Genomic DNA, 19,450 nt, shown 5'->3' on the forward strand with positions numbered 1-19,450 from the left:
TTTTAATAGATTCCTATAGTGTTAACATCATGCAGTCGCCCAAAAGATGATTATGAATTATATGAGATGAGAGGCTGTCTTGGATTCTAAGTGGGAAAAGCAGGATACAAAATGTTACCTGCAAAATAAGCTCTCGGCCCGGAAAAAAACTAAATAAGGCTAGTAAGTGTATGTACAAATATACAGCAGAGCATGCAACTCTTGATCTTGGGGTTGTGAGGTGGCCCTGTGGACGCCTCCCTCTAGGACTTCCAGTCTCCCCACCTGTGAGACCATACATTTCTGCTATTTCAAGTCACCCGGGCTGTGGTTCTTCGTGAGGGCAAGCCTCAGAAACTAATACAGGACCTACTATGAAAAATGTGTCTGGGGGCGCCTGGGTGGCTCAGTCGGTTGAGCGTCCGACTTCGGCTCAGGTCATGATCTCGCGGTCCGTGAGTTCGAGCCCCGCGTCGGGCTCTGTGCTGACCGCTCAGAGCCCGGAGCCTGTTTCGCATTCTGTGTCTCCCTCTCTCTCTGACCCTCCCCCGTTCATGCTCTGTCTCTCTCTGTCTCAAAAATAAATAAACGTTAAAAAAATTAAAAAAAGAAAAGAAAAATGTGTCTGATATCCTTTTTTTTTTCAATGTTTTATTTATTTTTGAGAGAGACAGAGCACAAGCGGGGGAGGGGCAGAGAGAGAGGGAGACACAGAATCCGAAGCAGGCTCCAGGCTCTGAGCTGTCAGCACAGGGCCCGATGCGGGGCTCGAACTTATGAATCATGAGATAACGACCTGAGCGGAAGACCCACGCTTAACCGACTGAGCCACCCAGGTGCCCTTGTTTCTGCCATCCTAAGTGAAGATGAGGAAAATAATTATAGGTGCACAATAACACAGCCATATTTGTTTGTTTGTTTAATGTAGAAGAAGAGCTTGGAAAGAAATAGACCAAAGGCAAACAGCAGCTATATTAGTAGACTAGGGAGGTTTTATTTATCCAGTTTTCAGTAATTTTCCTAGATTACTTACAAAAAATGCTTTTAATGTTTATTTTTGAGTGAGAGGGAGCGCGCAGGGGAGGGGCAGAGAGAGGGAGACAGAGGTTCCAAGGCGGAAGTTTCCACGTGTGGACAGCAGAGAGCCCCATGTGGGGCTGGAACTCACCGACGGGGGAGCAGGCTCCAGGTTCTGAGCTCTCAGCACGGGGCCTGACACGAGGCTCAAACCCACAAACCGAGAGATCATGACCTGAGCCAAAGTAGGCTGCTTAACCGACTGAGCTACCCAGGCGCCCCCTAAATTACTTTTATGATGAAAAAAAAGAAGTGTTTGGTTTGTTTGTTTGTTTGTTTGCTCTTAAGTATACCCTAAACACGTAACCACCAGCTCCTCTTCCAGCCCCACCCTCAGGCCTCCGGTCTCTGCCTGGGGTCCCCCACCTCCGCCCCACCCCTGAACTTGCAGGAGCCCAGCTGAGGTCGGGCCACTCTGCTCCTCCAAGCCCTGGTCTCCTCAAGCCGCACCCACACCACTGGCCTCCCTTCCCTGGGCTTTTCCCTTCCGTGCCCTGGCCTGGCCCTGCCACGCTAGCGGGCTCAGGAACGCTGGTACTTTCCCTGGGGTTTCTCAGTCCCACAGGCAAAGACCAGCGAGTCACCGGTGAATGGAAGGGAAGCCAGCTTTCTCCCCACAGAGAACAGGAAACAAAAGATCCCTGCAGTGGGAGGGACCGTCTTGCTCTAAGCAAGCCCGAGGCCACTCTGTGAGGCTGGGACTCCAACACATGGGGTCTGACCCCAGATGAAGGCAAGGGGGCCCGAGCCCTGCCCCCGGATTCACTCGCCCAGCACCCTGCCCAGTCCATACTGGGAGAGCCCTTCGTGTGTCCCGACTGAGGACTGAGGACGGCTGAGCCCCTTCTTCCCACCTTTGCTCCCGGTAAAACCTCCCACTCCTCTCAATGCCTTTACCCCGACTCTCCCTTTGGCTGCACCCTCAATCGCCCACCCTCCCCTACCCTCCCCACCTCCCCTACCCTCCCCTACCCTCCCCACCTCCCTTGCCCTCTCGGGCAAGTGCCCACCCCGGCTGGTGGTCTTCAAGCAGGAGGGTTGGGGTTTCGAGATGCGATGCAAGAGCGACGCGTGAAGATGGGGTGGCTCTGGAAGGGTGTTGGCTGGGATGGGGGCAGCCAGAACCCGGAGGGAGGGGCGGCAAGCCTGGGCACCAGGGAACCAAAAGTCAACACCCCCCCTCCCCCACCCCCGCCCAACCCGCTGCCCAGGGCGGGTTTTCACTCGCCCCCTCGAGCAGAGCGGATCGCTGTAACTTCAGAAGGAGCGCACCTCGTGCCTCCAGGCCGGGCCGACACTGCCCTCTCGTGGCAAGAGTGTGTAATTACAATCTGCGGGCGCACGACGGAACCCGCGTCCTTATCCACTGAGGACAGGTGAGATACCGCCCAGAGTTCCCTGAGTCCAGGAGGCTGGCTGTTCAACTCCAGGACAGTTTCCTAAGCCCTGATACCCCACAATCGCTGCCTACACGTTAACTTCACCTTGGGACATGCGTATATTAAGATGAGCCATATGAAACGTCCATTTGCTGACTTCTGGCATATAAAAACACAAAAATATACAAAAGTCACACATGAACTCTGCCCCACACCTCACCCTTCACACATGCTAAACCCTCAAACACACACACACACACACACACACACACACACACACACACACAGAGCGCCTCTACACATTCCTCTTTCCTCTGGGGGACACACACATGGGTATCCCTCCAGAGCTCTCATCCGCGGGCCAGAAAGTACCACCCAGAACTACTGCCTCACCCAGGAGCCCCACACAACACCCAACCCCCACAAAGCCGTAACCACGTCACCCCTGAGTCCAGCTCCTCCCCAGCGTCTTCACCTCTTCCTTGGCCTCAAACTCACCAGGGACATCCCCATATTGAATGCCACCTCTCTTGACCTCTAGGGGCCAGCCCACAACTCTGCTCCAAATACTTTTCAGATTTTAATGCCCATAGAATCCCCTGGGGACCTCATTAAAATGCAGATGCTAATTCAGTAAGCCTAGAGAGGGCCCCAGATTCTTCATTTCCAACCAGCTCCCAGGTGATGCCATGAACCATACTTTGAATAACGAGGTTCTGTTTCTTTCTCCAGCCACAATTCCCCCAAGATTTCCTATGGGCTCAGCCTAGGCCCCTCTCCAACCACTTGCTCCCTGGCTTTCCCACCCTATGTCCCCTTCCCATCCCACTGAAATGGAAAAGTCACGCGTGAGTGAAGCCAATAGCCTTTTCTCAGGATTTGAAGCATCTGTGCCCCTTCCTTCTTGAAACATCTCCCCCTATGGATTCTGGGTGATTTCTGGCAGGCCCCCTTCTACCTCTCCATGTGTTCTCCCCTTTCTACAGCCCCTCCCTGGCAGCTCCTGGCCACACTCAGGGCTTCATCCATCACCTGCTCCAGGGCCTCGCCAGCCCTGACCTCTCTCCTGAGCTCCAGGATCCTTTTCCACCCGTCTGCTAGGAAGCTCCACTTGTGCCCTGAAAGCACTTGACCTCCACTTGTCTAAAATCCACTCCTAGGATCTCTGTACTAATGGTAACACCTACTTCATGGTGTTAGTGTGGGAATTAAATTACGTGAATATGTATCATGGGCTTAGAATAGCACCTGAGGCAGGGTTTGCCATTATTACCTTCAAGACAGTAGCCTTTTCTAAATACCCCCAACCCCCAGAGATGCTAAACTGTAGGAAGACTTCCTATCATAGGGTTATCATAGGGTATGGACAAATTCTCCCCCCCGCCCCCGCCCCTGGTTTCTGTGTGTGTGTGTGTGTGTGTGTGTGTGTGTGTGTGTGTGTGTGTGTTCTGTCACCTCAGAGGTCTCGACGCTAACGGGTCTGCAGGTCTGCAATAACTCCCTCACACTGCTGATGGTTTCCTCCTTTTAGCAAACCCCCCCCCCCCAGCAGCAGCCAGAAAGAGAGGCAGAGAATAGGGAGTCCCCTGCTGGACAAGAGGCTCATGGCACACTTGGAATTGAAACACTCATAAATTATGTATTTGTAGAGTAGTTACCATTTCACACATTTGTGCCTTGAAGGCAAACTAGCTTTTACTGAGTGTTTATGCATCAGGCTGGTAACTTGCGCATATGGGAATTCACCGAACTTTTTTTTCATCCGTCTCATCATACATAGGAGTCAAGAGATAGTATAATGAATCCCCTGTGCCCGCTGTCCAGTTTCAACAGATATCAACTTCTGACTCATAGCCAGCCCCGTTGCACCTGTTCCGCTACCCTGCCTTCTCCCCTCCAGGGGTATTTTCAAGCAAATGCGAGACATGTTACTATTTCGTCTATAAATATTCAGTATGCACGCTAAAATCCTTGGAGTAGTTTAAAAAAAAAAACATAACACACAATCATAGCACATCTAAAAATTAATAGCTCAAATATCCTATGTGCAAAAAATTTTTCCAATTGTCAAATTTTTTACGGCTTGTTTCAGTCAGAATCCAAACATGGATTAAAAGAGACTTTTTTTTTTTAAGTTATTTATTTTGAGAGAGAGAGAAAGAGAGCCGGTGTGCATGAGCAGGGGAGGGGCAGAGAGAGAGGGAGAAAGAGAGAATCCCAAGCAGGCCCTGCACTGTCAATGCAGAGCCCGATGCGGGGCTCAAACCCACACACCATGAGATCATGACCTGAGCCCAAATCAAGAGTCAGATGCTTATCCAACTGAGCAACCCGGGTGCCCGGAGACTTTCAAAAACATCTTTTTGGGGCACCCAGTTGGCTCAGTCTGTAGAGCATACAACCCTCCATCTCAGAGTCTTGAGTTCAAGCCCCACGTTGGGTTTAGAAATTACTTCATTGAAAAAAACACATCTTTTCATCCAATTCCACCTTTCCTACTCTTATAATTTACTGGTTGAAGAAACCAGGGCGTTTGTGTCCCACAGGGGGGATTTTGCTGACTGTATGCCCACAGAGAACTTTTCGTCTTCACTACTACGTAAAGAGACTAAGCTTTGTTCTCTTCCCCCCTTTTACAGGTGACAAAAGGGAGGCTCAGAGAAGTCAAACCTTTGCAGCCAAGGAAGTGGCAGATTCCAGCCTCCTGAGCCAGGGCAAAGTGGGACTACATCTTCAGAGCGCCCCGCTCACTACCTGACGCATAGCGCGTGCTCACAAGACTGCGGCTGGTGCAGGAGGCCTTCGTACATTCCCACTGGGCTCGGCCCCCTCACAGATGGAGAGCCACCTTGGGGCCACCTGGGCAGTCCTGGGGCCAGTCCCATGACACAGACTCCACAGAGCCAGGTGTCCCTTTCCACAAGCCCCTACCTCTTTTTTTCTGCCTTCTGCTCGTTCATTCGTTCGTTCGTTCGTTCCATAAACGTCTACTGGACAGTTCTCCCGCGCCAGGCACCATTGAGGCCCGTGAACGAGTACAGCTCTGTGCCTCTGCACGTGGGTGGATGGATGTGCTCTCAGGAAGGGTGTCTGTTTCTACCTCTGTATGGTGTGTGTGTGTGTGTGTGTGTGTGTGTGTGTGTGTACAAAAGTCTGTACATTCATGTCCCAGATCTGAGTGTCCCTGTAGCTGTCCATGACGACAGCTGGGTGTTGTGCTCAAGGCTGAGGGCCCCCCGCTGAGGGGAAGTATCCGGAGGGGTCGGAAGGTTGTGTCTGTTCCCCAGCATCTCCAGGACCCAGGGCCTGGTGAGGGAAGACCAGAGCCCAATTCCGGGCATGGTGACAACATTTTTTGCCTTGAAAAACGAAACAAGGGTCTGCTTCAGAGGGGAACAAAGAAAATTTGAGCTGCGGGGAGCGCCTGGATGGCTCAGTCGGTTGAGCGTCTGACTTCGGCTCGGGTCATGATCTCACGGTCTGTGAGTTCGAGCCCTGCGTCCGGCTCTGTGCTGATGGCTCGGAGCCTGGAGCCTGCTTCGGATTCTGTGGCTCCCTCTCTCTCTGCCCCTCCCCTGCTCATGCTCTGTCTCTCTCTCTCTCTCTCTCTGTCAAAAATAAATAAACATTAAAAAAAAAAAAAAACGTAAAGAAAATTCGAGCTGGAACCCCAGACCGACAGTGATCCTGCAGGCCTTCTATTCAGAGCGGTAGGGTCAGTTAGGGGTGTTGACTTCATACACCCACATTCATCCCCCCCACAAAGCAGGGTCAGTTTTCCAACCAGAGGCTGGCCTTACCCCAGGGAGAGGCAGTGGGGACACAGTGGCCCCAGGGTCATTGGGCCTGGAGTTAATCATCTACCCAGGGTATCCCTGGGCCCATTGGCTGCCTGGGGACACGGCCCTCTGGGCTAACACCCAAAGCAGTGGGAAGCAGCTCCCCAGCCAGGGTCTGCCCCACTGGCCCAGGGGCAATGGGGTTGATGCTGTTGGCTACTGAAATGAGTGATCCCCAGTCTGAGGAGGGAGACAATCATCCCTGCCCTCAGGGGAGCCCCAGTCTGAAGGGAAAAACTCATCCTTGACCTCACATAGGCCCTGAGTTGGCAGGAGGCAGGCCTCAGCTGCAGCGCGGCGGGGAGCGGGGGGCCTGGAAGGGGCGTACATTTGGGAGGAGAGGAATGAAGAGAGGCCAGGGCTCAGGTGGAGAGACCCAGCCAGCGTAGCAGAGGTGGGAGAAATAGAGAAGGAGGAATCCTGTGCGGGATGGGGCCAGGGAGGGTGGGAGCTCAGATGAGGGGCTTGGAAAACGATTAGGTCCCCTGGAGCTAGGACCACCTCTTCTGATGGATTCTGGGAAGTGTAGGAAAGTAGGGAGTGGGCAGCAGTAAAGTGGGAAGAGAAAGAAGGCCCTAGAGGTGACCCCACAGTAGGGGGTACAGACTCTCCATGCTTCACTGTCTAATGAAACCCGGAATTTCCAGGTAGAAAAATGGAAAAGTCAGTGGAAGAGGTCACAAGTTCAACTCCGACCCCCCTGCCAGGAGTCTCCTGCCTGGGACAGTGCATGCATGTGCTGGCCGTGCACACGTGTTGGTGCGTGCATGAGGGTGTTGGCAGGAGATCCCGGGAAGGGTGTGCTCACCCAGCATCCTCCGGGATACTCAGGAGAGAAGCAGCTCAGGCCACGACTCGCCATTCAGGAAGCACCCCGAGAGTCCTGACTCCCGGCACCGGGAGCGTAGAGCTGGGTAGAAAGTAGGGAAGAGCAGTGGTGAGAACTCAGGATGACTAGCCTCTGGCCATGACACTAACAGCTGGGTGACCTTGGTCAAGTTACTGCTCCTCTACAGTTGGTGTCCTACTCTACAACAGCAGAGAGTGGGACTCCCAGTGTACCTGAATGCAGGATGTGTCCAACTGATAGCGTACCCCGAGCTTTCTCGGGCAGCGGGTGGATACAATATCAAGTAACAATGAATCATACTCTGTGAAAGTTTTCGCTGTCCTTTTCAACTCTTAAGAGCATGGATCTGGAGCAGACCTGCTTTGTTTGAAAGAGCAGCTCCACTGCTAATGAGCTGAATGACCTTGACCCTCACATATTTCTGTGCCTTGATTTCCTCATCTATAAAATGGGCATTATAATACCCATCCTGGAGTCATTGTGAGGACTACATATGAAGCGCTTTGCCCAGTGCCTGCCATTCTACATGTGTTGGCTGTTTTTCGACCCAGGAGAAAGTCTCTCAGGGGCCCAGGGGACCTCTGACATTGGGCACCTGCCAGCCTTCTGTGTTACCAGCAGAGCAGGAAACACTATCCAGCTAGAATTTAATAATATTTTATTCTGGCTTTATTCTTTTTTTTTTTTTTTAACGTTTTATTTATTTTTGAGACAGGGAGAGACGGAGCATGAACAGGGGAGGGTCAGAGAGAGGGAGACACAGAATCCGAAACAGGCTCCAGGCTCTGAGCTGTCAGCACAGAGCCCGACGCGGGGCTCGAACTCACAGACTGCGAGATCATGACCTGAGCTGAAGTTGGCCGCCCAACCGACTGAGCCACCCAGGCGCCCCAATTCTGGCTTTATTCTTAAGGCTTTCTTCTGTTTAGAGCAAGTGATACTGGCCTTCTAGTTACAATTTTGATAGGGATAAATTTTAAACTTGAAAACTTTAATACTAAGGGTGCCTGGGTGGCTCAGTTAAGCATTGGACTCTTGGTTTTGGCTCAGGTCATGATCTCGTGGGTTCAGGGGTTCCAGCCCCAAGTAGAGCTCCACGCTGGCAATGTGGAGCCTGCTTAGGATTCTCTCTCTCTCCGACACCCCGTTTCAAAATAAATAAATAAACTTTTAGATAGATAGATAGATAGATAGATAAAAACTGTATTACTAATAGGGATGATTTACCCTCCGGTTCCCTTTCCCATCAAATCTGAACACTGGTTTTGGTGGTCATAAGAGGAGGAAGAGAAACACTGAAGCTGGCCTCACAGTGCTTATGGTCTGGTATATAACCCATGGGCTAGTTTCAAACAAGGTAAAAAAAAAATAGGGCTGGCTGAGTCGGTTGAGCCTGGGACTTTGGATGGGAGGGGGCACTTCGGGTCCTCTGTCCCCCTCTCTCTGCCCCTTCCCTGCTCCCTCTCTCAAAAAGAAACGTGTTTTTTTTTTTTTTAATTAAAAAAATAAGGGGTGATCTGAGGATATGACAAAATTCTTCAAAGTGGTACCCAACGTCTGGAGCTTGGCATACCCTGGTAATCCCATAATTCCTGATCTTCTTTGAACTCAGAGGACAGGACAGAGGCACACCCGACCTCCAGCAGAGAGCTGGCACTCCCCCACTCTCCTTCCACTCTTCCCCACCTCTCCTTCAGGTCTCCTTCCTCAGTCCCACGGTAACTGCCACTTTGCTCTCCCCTCCTGCCCTCATCGGACTCCCCTTTAATCATCCAGAACCCCGCAGACTGCCAAAGCCACTCAGGGTCCCCCGAGCCCTTCCTGGAACCGGCCTTGGCAACAGATTAAAGACGCCCCACCACGGTTTATCTCTGCCTCGTGACCCGCACTAGTGGGTTCCGTCCCCCGCGGGGGCGGGGGTTTCTGTTGGCCCCGCCCCCTGACCCATGGCCTGACCCTCTTCAAAGGCACCCAGAGACTACTCTGCGCCCCCAGTCTGCGCCCCGCCCCGGCTGGTCCAGCCCCTCCTTGTAGCAGGTTAAGAGCCCCCCAGAACCGGGAGCTGCGGACAGAAGCGCACTCGTTGGGGGGTGAGGGGGGGGCCAGTCGTTCTCGTTGTCATGGCGACGGCGCGGGTGGCCTGGGCCCTGCGAGCCACCTCTGTGGGCGGAAGGCTGCGCGGTCCCCGAGGCACCGGGGGCGCCCGGAAGCTGAGTGGCAGTGCGCGACGGCGGGCGGCCAGGGGCACCAGCCCGGGGCGCCGGCTCAGCACCGCCTGGGCGCCCGCCCAGCCCGCGCGAGAAGCGGCCGGGGACGACACCCACTCGCCTGCCGCGGAGGAGCCTGAGTGGACACCGCCCCCCGCGCCCCCGCTGCCCCCCGAGCCCCCCGGGCGCGCGGCCGGCCGCTCGCTGGTGCAGCGGGACATCCAGGCCTTCCTGAACCAGTGCGGGGCCAGCCCCGGGGAGGCGCGCCACTGGCTCACGCAGTTCCAGACCTGCTACCACTCCGCAGACAGGCCCTTCGCGGTCATCGAGGTGAGCGGAGCCCGGCGCCGGCCGTGTCACAGCGAGGGGATCGGGGTTGTGCGGCAACGTGTCACCAGGCAGGGCGGGACCGACCGCAGACTCTGCGCAGCGGAAGCGGGAAGGGGCGCGACGGAGCCGGGACAAGTGCCCCGCGGACTGGGTGAGGCTGCGCGCTCCTCCAGCAGTCTCACGCCCGGCCCCGGGTGAGGAGCCTGAGGCCCCTGATCCGCCAAGTGTGATGCGCTGGAGAACTCCCCTTCGCCGCGGGCGCAGTTAGGGGTTCAGATGGCAAGTGGGGAACCTGGACGGGAGCCGCCTGTTACCCCTCCCCCCAAGGAGTCCTAGAGTCCAAGGTCGCAGGGAGGCACAGAGGGAGGAACACCAGTGTGAGATAAGAGGATGGCAAGACCCAACAGGGCAAAGGGCGGAGCAGGTGCTCGCCGTTGGCCAGAAATGGGACCTGACTGCTCCTGGGCAGGGAAGGGGCACCACGGGCCCCCTGCTGCTGGAGTGAGCAGGTTCGGCAGGAGTCGGGGCCAATGTCGCGGCTCCTGAACGCTCACTCCTCCTCAGGTGGACGAGGAGGTCCTCAAGTGCCGGCGGGCGGTAACCAGTCTGGCCTTCGCCCTGGCATTCCTGCAGCGCATGGACATGAAGCCGCTAGTCGTCCTCGGGCTGCCGGCTCCCACGGCGCCCTCTGGCTGCCTCTCCTTCTGGGAGGCCAAGGCACAGCTTGCCCAGAACTGCAAGGTGCTGGTGGATGAGCTGCGGCACAACGCTGCCACTGCCGTGCCTTTTTTTGGTGGCGGGTCGGTGCTGAGCGCGGCTGAGCCAGCCCCACATGCCAGGTTAGTGCGGGTCTTCCCGGCCCGGCGTCTTTAGACCTGGCTATCCCGCCCGCCCGCCCCTGCCAGCCCGGCAGGCCTGGTGGGAGCCTTCTTGAGCACCACGTCTGGCCCACAGCTATGGCGGCATCGTCTCGGTGGAGACCGACCTGCTACAGTGGTGCCTGGAATCGGGCAGCATCCCCATCCTGTGCCCCATCGGGGAGACGACCGCACGCCGCTCCGTGCTCCTCGACTCGCTGGAGGTGACCGCGGCTCTAGCCAAGGCGCTCCAGCCCACCAAAATCATCTTCCTCAATACCACAGGCGGCCTGCGCGACAGCAGTCAAAAGGTGTGTCCCCTCTTTACCGGCCCCATTCTCACGATTCTGGGCCTGGCCGAACCCCTCTTGTGCTCCCTGCTCGCCTCCCAGACGGTCCCCAGAGTCATTCTCCAGCCGGGTGGGTCGGGAGTGGAGTGGTGCTCAAATCTGAGCCCTCCCCGGCCTAGGACTCCGAGAGGAAGGGAGGGTAAAGGGGTCAGTGAGGAAGGGTCTGTGGGGCAGGAGCACAGTCGTGGCCGGCTACGGGCCAGAGGCTCACCCCCTGGCCCCGGACGCAGGTCCTGAGTAACGTGAACCTGCCCGCCGATCTGGACCTGGTGACCAACGCTGAGTGGGTGAGCACCAAAGAACGGCAGCAGATGCGGCTCATCGTGGACGTGCTCAGCCGCCTGCCGCACCACTCCTCTGCCGTCATCACCGCCGCCAGCACACTACTCACCGAGCTCTTCAGCAACAAGGGTGAGGGCCTCGCCTGGGGTGGGGGGTGGGGGGGTGGGAAGGGGGGCTGGGTCCCAGGAGTGAGCAGGGGAGGTGGCTGTCTGCCAGTCAGGAAGCCGCAGGGGGCCGCCACCCCACAAGCTCTCCGCTCTGGCTGCACCTGGGGGAGGTGAGCGCGGAGCAGGTGGGCAGGGTGGATAGACACCGGCGCCAAGTGGGAGGACCAGGCTAGGAACCTGGGGCGGGAACTGGAGGAGGGGTGGGGAGACCAGGGGCTGGAGACAGGGTTTCCGCGAGGTAGGCGGGTCTAGGGGAAGTAAGTGGGACCACAGGCGATGGACGGACGTTGAGGGACAAACTGCCAGGGAAGAGCATCTCCCAGTGTGAAAATCACCGACGTATCTATGCAGTCCGCAGAACGCATTTCACCGTGGAGGTCTTCCAAAGAGGGTCACTGTCCCACGAGCCCCTGTCCTACCTGGAACCCCCGCCAGGACGCGCAAATGCAAGAGCGGATGGGACTTGGCTCTTGGGCGAAACTAACACCTCCTCTTCCATCCCACCCCCAGGGTCCGGGACCCTGTTCAAGAACGCCGAGCGGATGCTACGAGTGCGCAGCCTGGACAGCCTGGACCAGGGCCGCCTAGTGAACCTGGTCAACGCCAGCTTCGGCAAGAAGCTCCGGGACGACTACTTGGCCTCGTTGCGCCCGCGGCTGCACTCTGTCTACGTCTCTGAGGGGTGAGCCTGCGAGCCCCAGAGGGCGAGGGACAGAGCTGGGCAGCTTGGGGCCGAAGGGAGGTCCCAGCCTGCCTCTCCCCTGCTGCGCCAGGTACAACGCGGCCGCCATTCTGACCACGGAGCCCGTACTGGGGGGCACCCCTTATCTAGACAAGTTTGTGGTGAGCTCCAGCCGCCAGGGCCAAGGCTCCGGGCAGATGTTGTGGGAGTGCCTGCGGCGGGACCTGCAGACGCTTTTCTGGCGCTCCCGGGTCACCAACCCCATCAATCCCTGGTAGGTCCCGCCCCTCCCGCCTCCGGGCCGCCCCACCCCCCGCCCTCCACAGCCACGCCCCAGAAGGCCGGGCTTCCCCCAAGGAAAAGGCCCCATTCTGTGAGGCCCGACATTCCCCAAGGGAGCAGACCACACACGGAGCCTGAGCTTTCCCCCTCGAGCAGAGCACACTTAACCCCGCTCTGCCCCGCTGCAGTGGATTCCTTGAAGACACTCCCCGACTCTCCCGGAGTCTTGAGAAATCCTGACCCTCCAGGCTTCATTCTAGGTCCAGTTGCCAAGCTCTGACCCCAGGCCCACTGCATCTCCAGCGGAGCATTTTCTCCTCTCTCTTTTTCCTTCTGCAACTATCCCTTCACCGGGGTCTGTGGGCACCAAGAGGTGAACAAGAACCCCACCCCTGGGGGGCGCCTGGGGGGCTCAGTCAGTTGAGGGTTGAGTCTGACTCTTGGTTTTGGCTCAGGTCATGATCGTGGGATAGAGCCCCGCCCTCAGGCTCAGATAATAGCAGGGTGTCTAGCATGTAGTAGGTCCTCAAAATAACCAGTGAGTAGTGAGCACTGGCCTTGCCCTAAAAGATCCTTCCTCCCCCCCGCCCCCCCAATCAGGTACTTCAAACACAGTGATGGCAGCTTCTCCAACAAGCAGTGGATCTTCTTCTGGTTTGGCCTGGCTGACATCCGGGACTCTTATGAGCTGGTCAACCATGCCAAGGGGCTGCCCGACTCCTTCTGCAAGCCGGCTTCTGACCCAGGCAGCTGACCCTCACCACCAGCCCCGCAGGCCCTGGGATAACCAGGGTGAACCAAAAGCCATGCCTGCTGGAGGTGACCCCAGGCAGCCGCAGGCTGGACCAGGCTTGTTGGCTTAGGATCTGCAGAGGAGGAAGCAGCCCCTACTCTACTCTGCCCAGAGGGGGGCACCCAAGTGGGGACAAGCACAGGAAGAAGGGTGTGCCCAAGACACCCCCCCCCCCCCCGCCACTGGCTCCAAAGCTAGAACCAGACAGCCTTCAATTTTCAGTCTAGAGATCTTGGGGGGGGGGGGGGAGTGGGGGGCTTGCCTTCCAGGGCTCCACTCAGGGCTAATCTTATTGGTGGGCCAGACTTCTGGCCGCTGTGCTGTCTTGAGGCTCCCTTGCCCACAATATTACCCTCATTTGCTTGATATTCCACCACTTATTTTAATTCTTTTGGGTCTTACAACTTTCCAGGAGGCCTCGATTAAAACACAAACACTTGTCTTGAGAGTGAAGTAAAACACACTTGAAAAGAAATGAGCAGTGACCCTCTGAGAGCAAGATCCCGAGGGCCGGGGAACCAGGGGACTCCCAGGGGGAAGAGGAGAGCTCAATGAGACAGAGTGCCCCCAAGATCAATGCTGCCACCGTCTCCCTCAGCTGGGTGTCAGCAGCCCCCCGAGGGGCTCCCTTACTCTGGAGTTAGGAAGCGTCCTCCACCCCACAGACCAGACCGACAGCAGCCGCAGCTGTCTCTCCAAGCCAGGCTCTGAGCCAAGCGCAGACTTGCATGTTTTCCCCTAGGCCCCACTGGAGGCTGTCTGCATCTGTGGGAGGGGAACACCTCAGCCTCCCGGAGCCCAAAGTCAGAGGTTTCATTCCGCATTTTTGGCCCCCACGATGCACCAGGCCCCAGGCTGGCCGCCAGGCTACTTTCAATCAGGAAGTGCATGGACAAGTAGGGGAAAGACCACCACGGCACAGCAGGGGCCACGACAGAACCAAACCCCCAGAGCAGCCTCTGACTTCCCTCGGGAGAGGGGTGGCGTGGGGGGCACGGCTGTGCACGGGCATCAGACAGGCCTGACCTAGAATCCAGCTCTGTGGTTGGAGGCAAGCTGCTTGCCTTCTTGGAGCTTCCATTTCCTCATCTGTAAGATGTCAAACCCTCATAGGGGAACCTTAACATTAGCTCTCCCCCTCTCGTTGCCCTCCAAGAATTCTTCAAAAGAAAGCAGGAGGACCGAAAAGGGGAGGACAAGACAACCTACAACACAGGGACCGAGGGGATGGGTCAAAAGCAGACCACAGGGAGGGTCTTGACCAGACAGCCAAGGATTGTGGGAACTCTCAGAACAGGGCAGAGATCACGGGAGGACTAAAGTGGGGCTTAACCAGATGTGGTCTTTCAAGAAACCCAAGATCAATCCCAGCCAATGGCAAAGTGCCCTGTGGGGAGAGCGGAGAAGCAAAGCCAAACATCTATATAAAATGTTTATTTTTGGAGGACTGTGTGGTCTGGTGTTTGGGAGGGCACTCACCCCAACCAGGCCAACCGTACGGCTGGAAACAGAAGGCAGGAGGCGGGAAGTTGGCCGATGCCCGCCCTACCCCTGCACACCCCAGACTGGGGCCTGCTCTGCTTTCAAGGTGGGGCAACAGCTAGTGCGGTTTCTGCCCCTGGTATACCCTGAGAACTCACGTGACTCCTGTGATGCCCCGCCCCTCAGCATCTCCCGGCCCGAACCACACATCAACACACATATATGCACTCTCAGTCTCCAAAAAAGCACTGTAGAGCCCAGCTGCTCTTGCCAGGTTCGAAAAGGAATTTTTCACATTTGCTCACTTCCGGTTCGTGAGCAGTCTTCCCTCCTCTGTCTCCCACTCTCAGTACCCCCACCCGAGCCCTGCCTTACTCCCTTCTCTGGGACAGCAGACCCAGGGAGCAGTCGGCCTCAGCTCTCCTCCTAACGAACAGGAAAAAACAACCCCGTAAGGCATCATCCTCAGGGCTCCCACCCCCAAGGGCTGAGCCCAGGCACTGGGGAAGAGACCTGCGTCTTACCGACACATACACACATAGCAAAGAACCAAACCAACAGAGCAGAAAGCATAAAGAAACAACTGGGCCAGCAAGGAGGAAGGCAGGGTGGCCCTCAGTGGCTCCCTGCACCCGTCTCAGCCTCTTGTCGTGCAACTCAGCCATCAGTGGCCAGGATGACAGCGGCCCCGAAGATGCCCACGCTCTCCCCAAGGAGCTTCATCTGGTTCCAGAACTCAACGCGCCGTGTGTTGTGCCAGTAGGCAACGTTGCCGTCAATGAGCAGCATGACTGGGGGTAGCAGGACAGCCAGGATCTGGGCGGCCAACGTCACGTAGTAGCCCGACAGGAAGGCCAGCGCCAGGACGCCGTAGAGCACAAAGAACAGCTGGATCATCAGCTCCCCTCCCGGGAGATGGTTCAGATACGCCAGCCGGTCCTCCTTGCTGTGCTGCAGTGAGTAGGCCTAGGGACACACATCTGCTAAGTCTCTCCAACGGGCGGGGGAGCCTGTCTGGGGAGCGCTGCCCCTGAGATGGCACCTGAAAGTCAGCCTCTGCAAGCTGGGCTTCTGGCTCCCATCTCGGACTTGGGGCTCTCTGAAAAGTAGGACCTGCGTCTCCCTCACAGACTCGGGAGCTCACGAGATTAGGGCCAGTCTCTCCTCACCCTGGGGGGGGGGCCGCTCAGAAGGACGGAAGTGTGTCTCCACAGCCAGACTGGGGCTCTCACCTCTGAATACACAGCGCTGCGTGTGGAATATGGTGCCCAGTAACTGAGATGGGGCCAAGCGACCCGGAGCCTGTCCAGGTCCCCACGCACACTGGCCCACCCCTAGGTCCTCCACTAGTACCATAACTGGCTACCCTAGTCAACCTCCATCAACTCTGAGTGGTAGAGCCCCATCTGGGGCCTGGACCCCACCAAACCTCTCCTTGGCCCCCTCTCCCAGCCCTCTGGGGGCTGAATCCACGAGAGGACCGGTCCATCTCATTCTCCTCACTCTCGGGCTTGGGACTGACAGGTCAAGCCAATGTCTTCTCTCCCCAGTGCAACGATGTTGGAAGAAGGGACTCTCAGCCAGGTCTCAGGCCCTGGAAACCCGAGGCCCAGAAGCTGACTGAGGCAATTCCCAGGAGGCAGACCATCGGGAACTACATGCCCACGTCCCTGGGCTCTGCCAGGCATGGGCTCAAACCTCACGCCCAGGCAAGCGCTTCCAGCCAGCAGTCCCCCAACCTACCACGCAGATGAGGTAGATGCCCAGGAACACCTGGCCGGTGGACTGGAGGGAGCGGCTGCGGGGCTTCCGGCGGTACAGCTCCCCAGCGCCGCTGGCCAGCACGAGAAAGCCGCCGATGATAGCAACCGTCCGCGAGTACATACGGACCTAGGCCGAGGTGAGGGGACCCAGTCAGAAACTGCAGCCACCACATTTCTCCCGGCTGTCCAGAGCACTGAACTGCCCACCTCTATACACCCCATTCCATCTGATAAACCCTTTCACCAATTCCAAGTGTGGTGGGCAGGTGCAGCAGACAAAGATAACTCTTTTAATCAGAGTGGAAACTGAGGCCTGGCAGGGTTCATAAAATTGGCCAAGGTCCTACAGAAAGTGGCAGAATCCAGATGCCAAGTGTTGCCCCATCCATCTCTACTCGCAGGTGTGCAGACTCGATGTTCCTTCTCTTATATAGTACAGAGTCTGTGCCATTAAGAAAACCATTGGTCTCACTATCCTGTTCACACTTCTGCCTCCTCTACTGGATTGACAGTGCATTCCTTGAGGGTGGGTAGTGCCTTTGTCCAGGCTTATCTCCAAGGCTGCATTCTGGCGTTTTAAGGTTTAAATGCTGCACGAAGATTAATTAAACTTCATAAAAATCAGATGGTTGCAACCGGTTACTCTCCAAGGTCCCTTTTGCCCTATAGTCTGAAATTACTAAACTAATGCTTTAAAGGGTTCTGGGAACTAGGTGACCTGGGTTCTGGTCTCACCTGCAATGCTATCTGTGATGTGACCCTGGGAAAATCTGTTTCTCATCTTCCCACCTCTGTTTTCACACTCTGAAAGGCAGTCCTGTGTGGTCCCTAAGTTCCTTTCATTCTTCCAGTCTGTAATAATGTCCACAAGCCCGGGGGTTCTGCCTTCCCAGGCTTCACACTGTGCACCTAGCTGGCACCATGCATTACCCAACTGCCCCGGGGGCACTGGCCTCTGGCTCCCTATCCCCATCTCCCCTTAGGCCGAGGTGCTCACCTTCAGCCAGTCCCCGTAGTGGACGTAGCCCCCGATGTAGGCGGCGTAGGTGCTAATGGCCAGCTGGAGTGCGGCCCCCAGCGCGAACCAACGCCGCTTCACTCCAAAGGACATGAAGCTGGCGCACAGTACGGCCGCCCCCAAGTCGAAGTACAAGTAGGGCACTGGGATGTCGGGCTTCCTGCGAGCCGGAGAGGAAAAGAAGCAACGGGGACAGGATGAAGCGGGAGAAGAGCCTTGCGACCCCTTGAGTTCCCACAAGCTCCAAGCTCCCCGAAACCGGAGACCTTTCTCACGGCCAGGACCCCGGCACTACGCCCGATGCCCACCTTGCCCCAGACCAGAGCCCTTAACAAGTCTAAGGTCCCAATCCCTCCCCAGCCCAAGGGTCCCAACTTCTTCCCCACCTCACCGCACCCCCGTTCCTGGGGCGGGCCGTACCGCCCCCCACCGCGTTCGGCGGCCGCGTGGGCCCGCTCACCGGCGCGCCTCGGCCCTTTCAGCGTACAGCATGAGCTGGCTGAAGCAGCCCCAGAAGGGGCAGCGTGTGAGCAACACCGAACCCAGCTGCATGATCAGCTGCAGCATCCACCGTCGCGAACCCATCTTCGACGCCATCTTGAAGAAGGGCAGTCCGCTGCGGCGTCACTCCCGACGGGGAGGCCGGCGCCGGGATGCGACACGCAGCTTCCGGGTCCCGAGGAGGGTGAGGGGGCAGCATCTTTCCCTTCCGACGGGAAACAACGCTCTCGCTTTCTAGTTCCGGACCGAAGGAGGTGTTCCAACTGGGAGTTCGGCCTTAATCGCCGCTCATGGAGACTAAAGGATCCCTTGTGTGGCTGCAAAATTGAAAACTAGACTAGAGGAAGGTCCCTTATCAGAACCATGGGCATAACTTGATGTAATGAAGCGAACTAGTCTTTGATGCTAGACCTGGGCTCAATCCTAACTCCCAACTCTGTGACTTTGAGTATATCACCTACACTTTCCAAGACCCATCTCTAAAATGGAGAGGACATCTACCTCAGGGTTGTTCTGATGTGTACATGTGGCAGTGTGGGTACTAGCTCATAGTAGGGTGCAACACACACACACAAAATCTCTCTACTTTGGTTTAATTTCAGAGTAAGGTGTTCCCTTGGCTAGGTCACTTGTAGACAAGTCTGGCATTCCCTCTGTCCCCTGAGAGGAATAAAATCTGATGTGGATATATGGGACATCTTAAATCAGTGTATTCTCTCTAGCTCCAATGCTCCTGCTCTAGCCCAAACTACCATCTTTTGTTGGTTTGACTGCAGCAGGCTTCCAACTCGCCTCCTGGCTTCTCCTTTGGCCTCCTTGTTTATTCTCAGCTCCTCTATGTTTTCATAACTATCAGGTACCCTTCTGTTGAATCCCTGAGCACATTGTTAATTATATATTTGGGATTCTTTGCTAATGACCAGATTAACAATAGATTGTGAGTTTCATTAGGGCAAGGTTTCTGCTCAAAGCCTAGTGTAAGATGCATTCAGGAAACATGTGCTAAATAGATACAAGAACAAAGGATGTCGCCACTATGTCTCATTCATAGTACTCAGTGAGTATTAGTTGAATAAGTGGGCAAAAGTTCCCGGCCCTCCAGGATTGCCACCACAAAGCCACCCCACTCATCTCTCTGCACCCTCCTACCACGCTGCAACACAAATTCTTCTTCCCATATTGAAGTTAAGACTCTACAAGCACTCCCACTAGACTGTTTAATTCAGGTCTGATTGTTTCCAGTTCCCTGGGGTCGGGAGAGGGGCCTCGTGTCCAAACAGTATTTCTGACAATGTGAATTAAAAATTCCCAATCAGCCAGTGAAAGCTGACAAAACACCTCTCACATTTTTTACAAAGTCACTGGGATAAACAGTGGGTATAACAGAAATGTGATGGAGGGATAGATATATTCATGCAAAAAACAAAAAACAAAACAAAACAAAACTAGGGAACAGGATTGTGTATGTGCATGCTGGGATTGGGGGTGGGGGAAAGGAATCTCCAGGCAAAGGGAATGAGAAAAGGCCTGGATTAAAGGCCATTTTGTCTATCGCTGCCCACGTGCCAGTGACAAACACATGACGTTAAGTTTTCCACAGGCACATAGCATA

At 56.0% G+C, this 19,450-nt stretch overlaps 2 protein-coding genes and 1 non-coding gene across 5 annotated transcripts in view; 2 read left to right on the forward strand and 1 right to left on the reverse strand.

Moving 5' to 3' along the window:
- The window catches only part of TMEM101 (transmembrane protein 101), a 41,507-nt gene extending 23,513 nt beyond the window's left edge, over positions 1-17,994 (reverse strand). Inside the window, exons 1-4 of one of the 2 annotated variants that reach the window (XM_025917559.2) lie at positions 17,798-17,979; positions 17,317-17,497; positions 16,300-16,446; positions 14,494-15,522 (exon numbers count right to left, since the gene is read on the reverse strand). In XM_025917559.2, coding sequence (XP_025773344.1) covers positions 15,214-15,522; positions 16,300-16,446; positions 17,317-17,497; positions 17,798-17,934 — 774 coding nt within the window. In that variant the 5' untranslated portion in view covers positions 17,935-17,979 and the 3' untranslated portion in view covers positions 14,494-15,213. Of the gene's footprint in view, positions 1-14,493; positions 15,523-16,299; positions 16,447-17,316; positions 17,498-17,797 lie in introns of those variants that run through there. The other variant, XM_086687465.1, reaches the window with a different exon arrangement.
- On the forward strand, positions 8,350-8,482 carry LOC147574386 (small nucleolar RNA SNORA61). Its single transcript, XR_015244421.1, has one exon. It is a non-coding gene; the product is annotated as a small nucleolar RNA SNORA61 (small nucleolar RNA).
- On the forward strand, positions 9,188-13,520 carry NAGS (N-acetylglutamate synthase). 2 transcript variants are annotated; one of them, XM_086687463.1, is made up of 8 exons: positions 9,188-9,661; positions 10,226-10,500; positions 10,616-10,829; positions 11,099-11,279; positions 11,828-11,999; positions 12,091-12,273; positions 12,542-12,654; positions 12,882-13,520. In XM_086687463.1, the coding sequence occupies exons 1-8, from the start codon at positions 9,245-9,247 to the stop codon at positions 13,142-13,144; spliced, it is 1,818 nt and encodes a 605-aa protein (XP_086543589.1). In that variant the 5' UTR covers positions 9,188-9,244; the 3' UTR covers positions 13,145-13,520. The 2 variants fall into 2 exon arrangements, with proteins under 2 accessions (XP_086543589.1, XP_086543590.1); XM_086687464.1 differs by lacking the exon at positions 12,542-12,654 and having other exon boundaries at positions 9,192-9,661.
- Positions 17,995-19,450: the final 1,456 nt, after the last annotated feature.

This window comes from Puma concolor, chromosome E1, assembly GCF_028749965.1.
Source record: "Puma concolor isolate L17-30 chromosome E1, mPumCon1.1.hap2, whole genome shotgun sequence".
In the NCBI taxonomy this organism is placed as follows: Eukaryota; Metazoa; Chordata; class Mammalia; order Carnivora; family Felidae; genus Puma; species Puma concolor.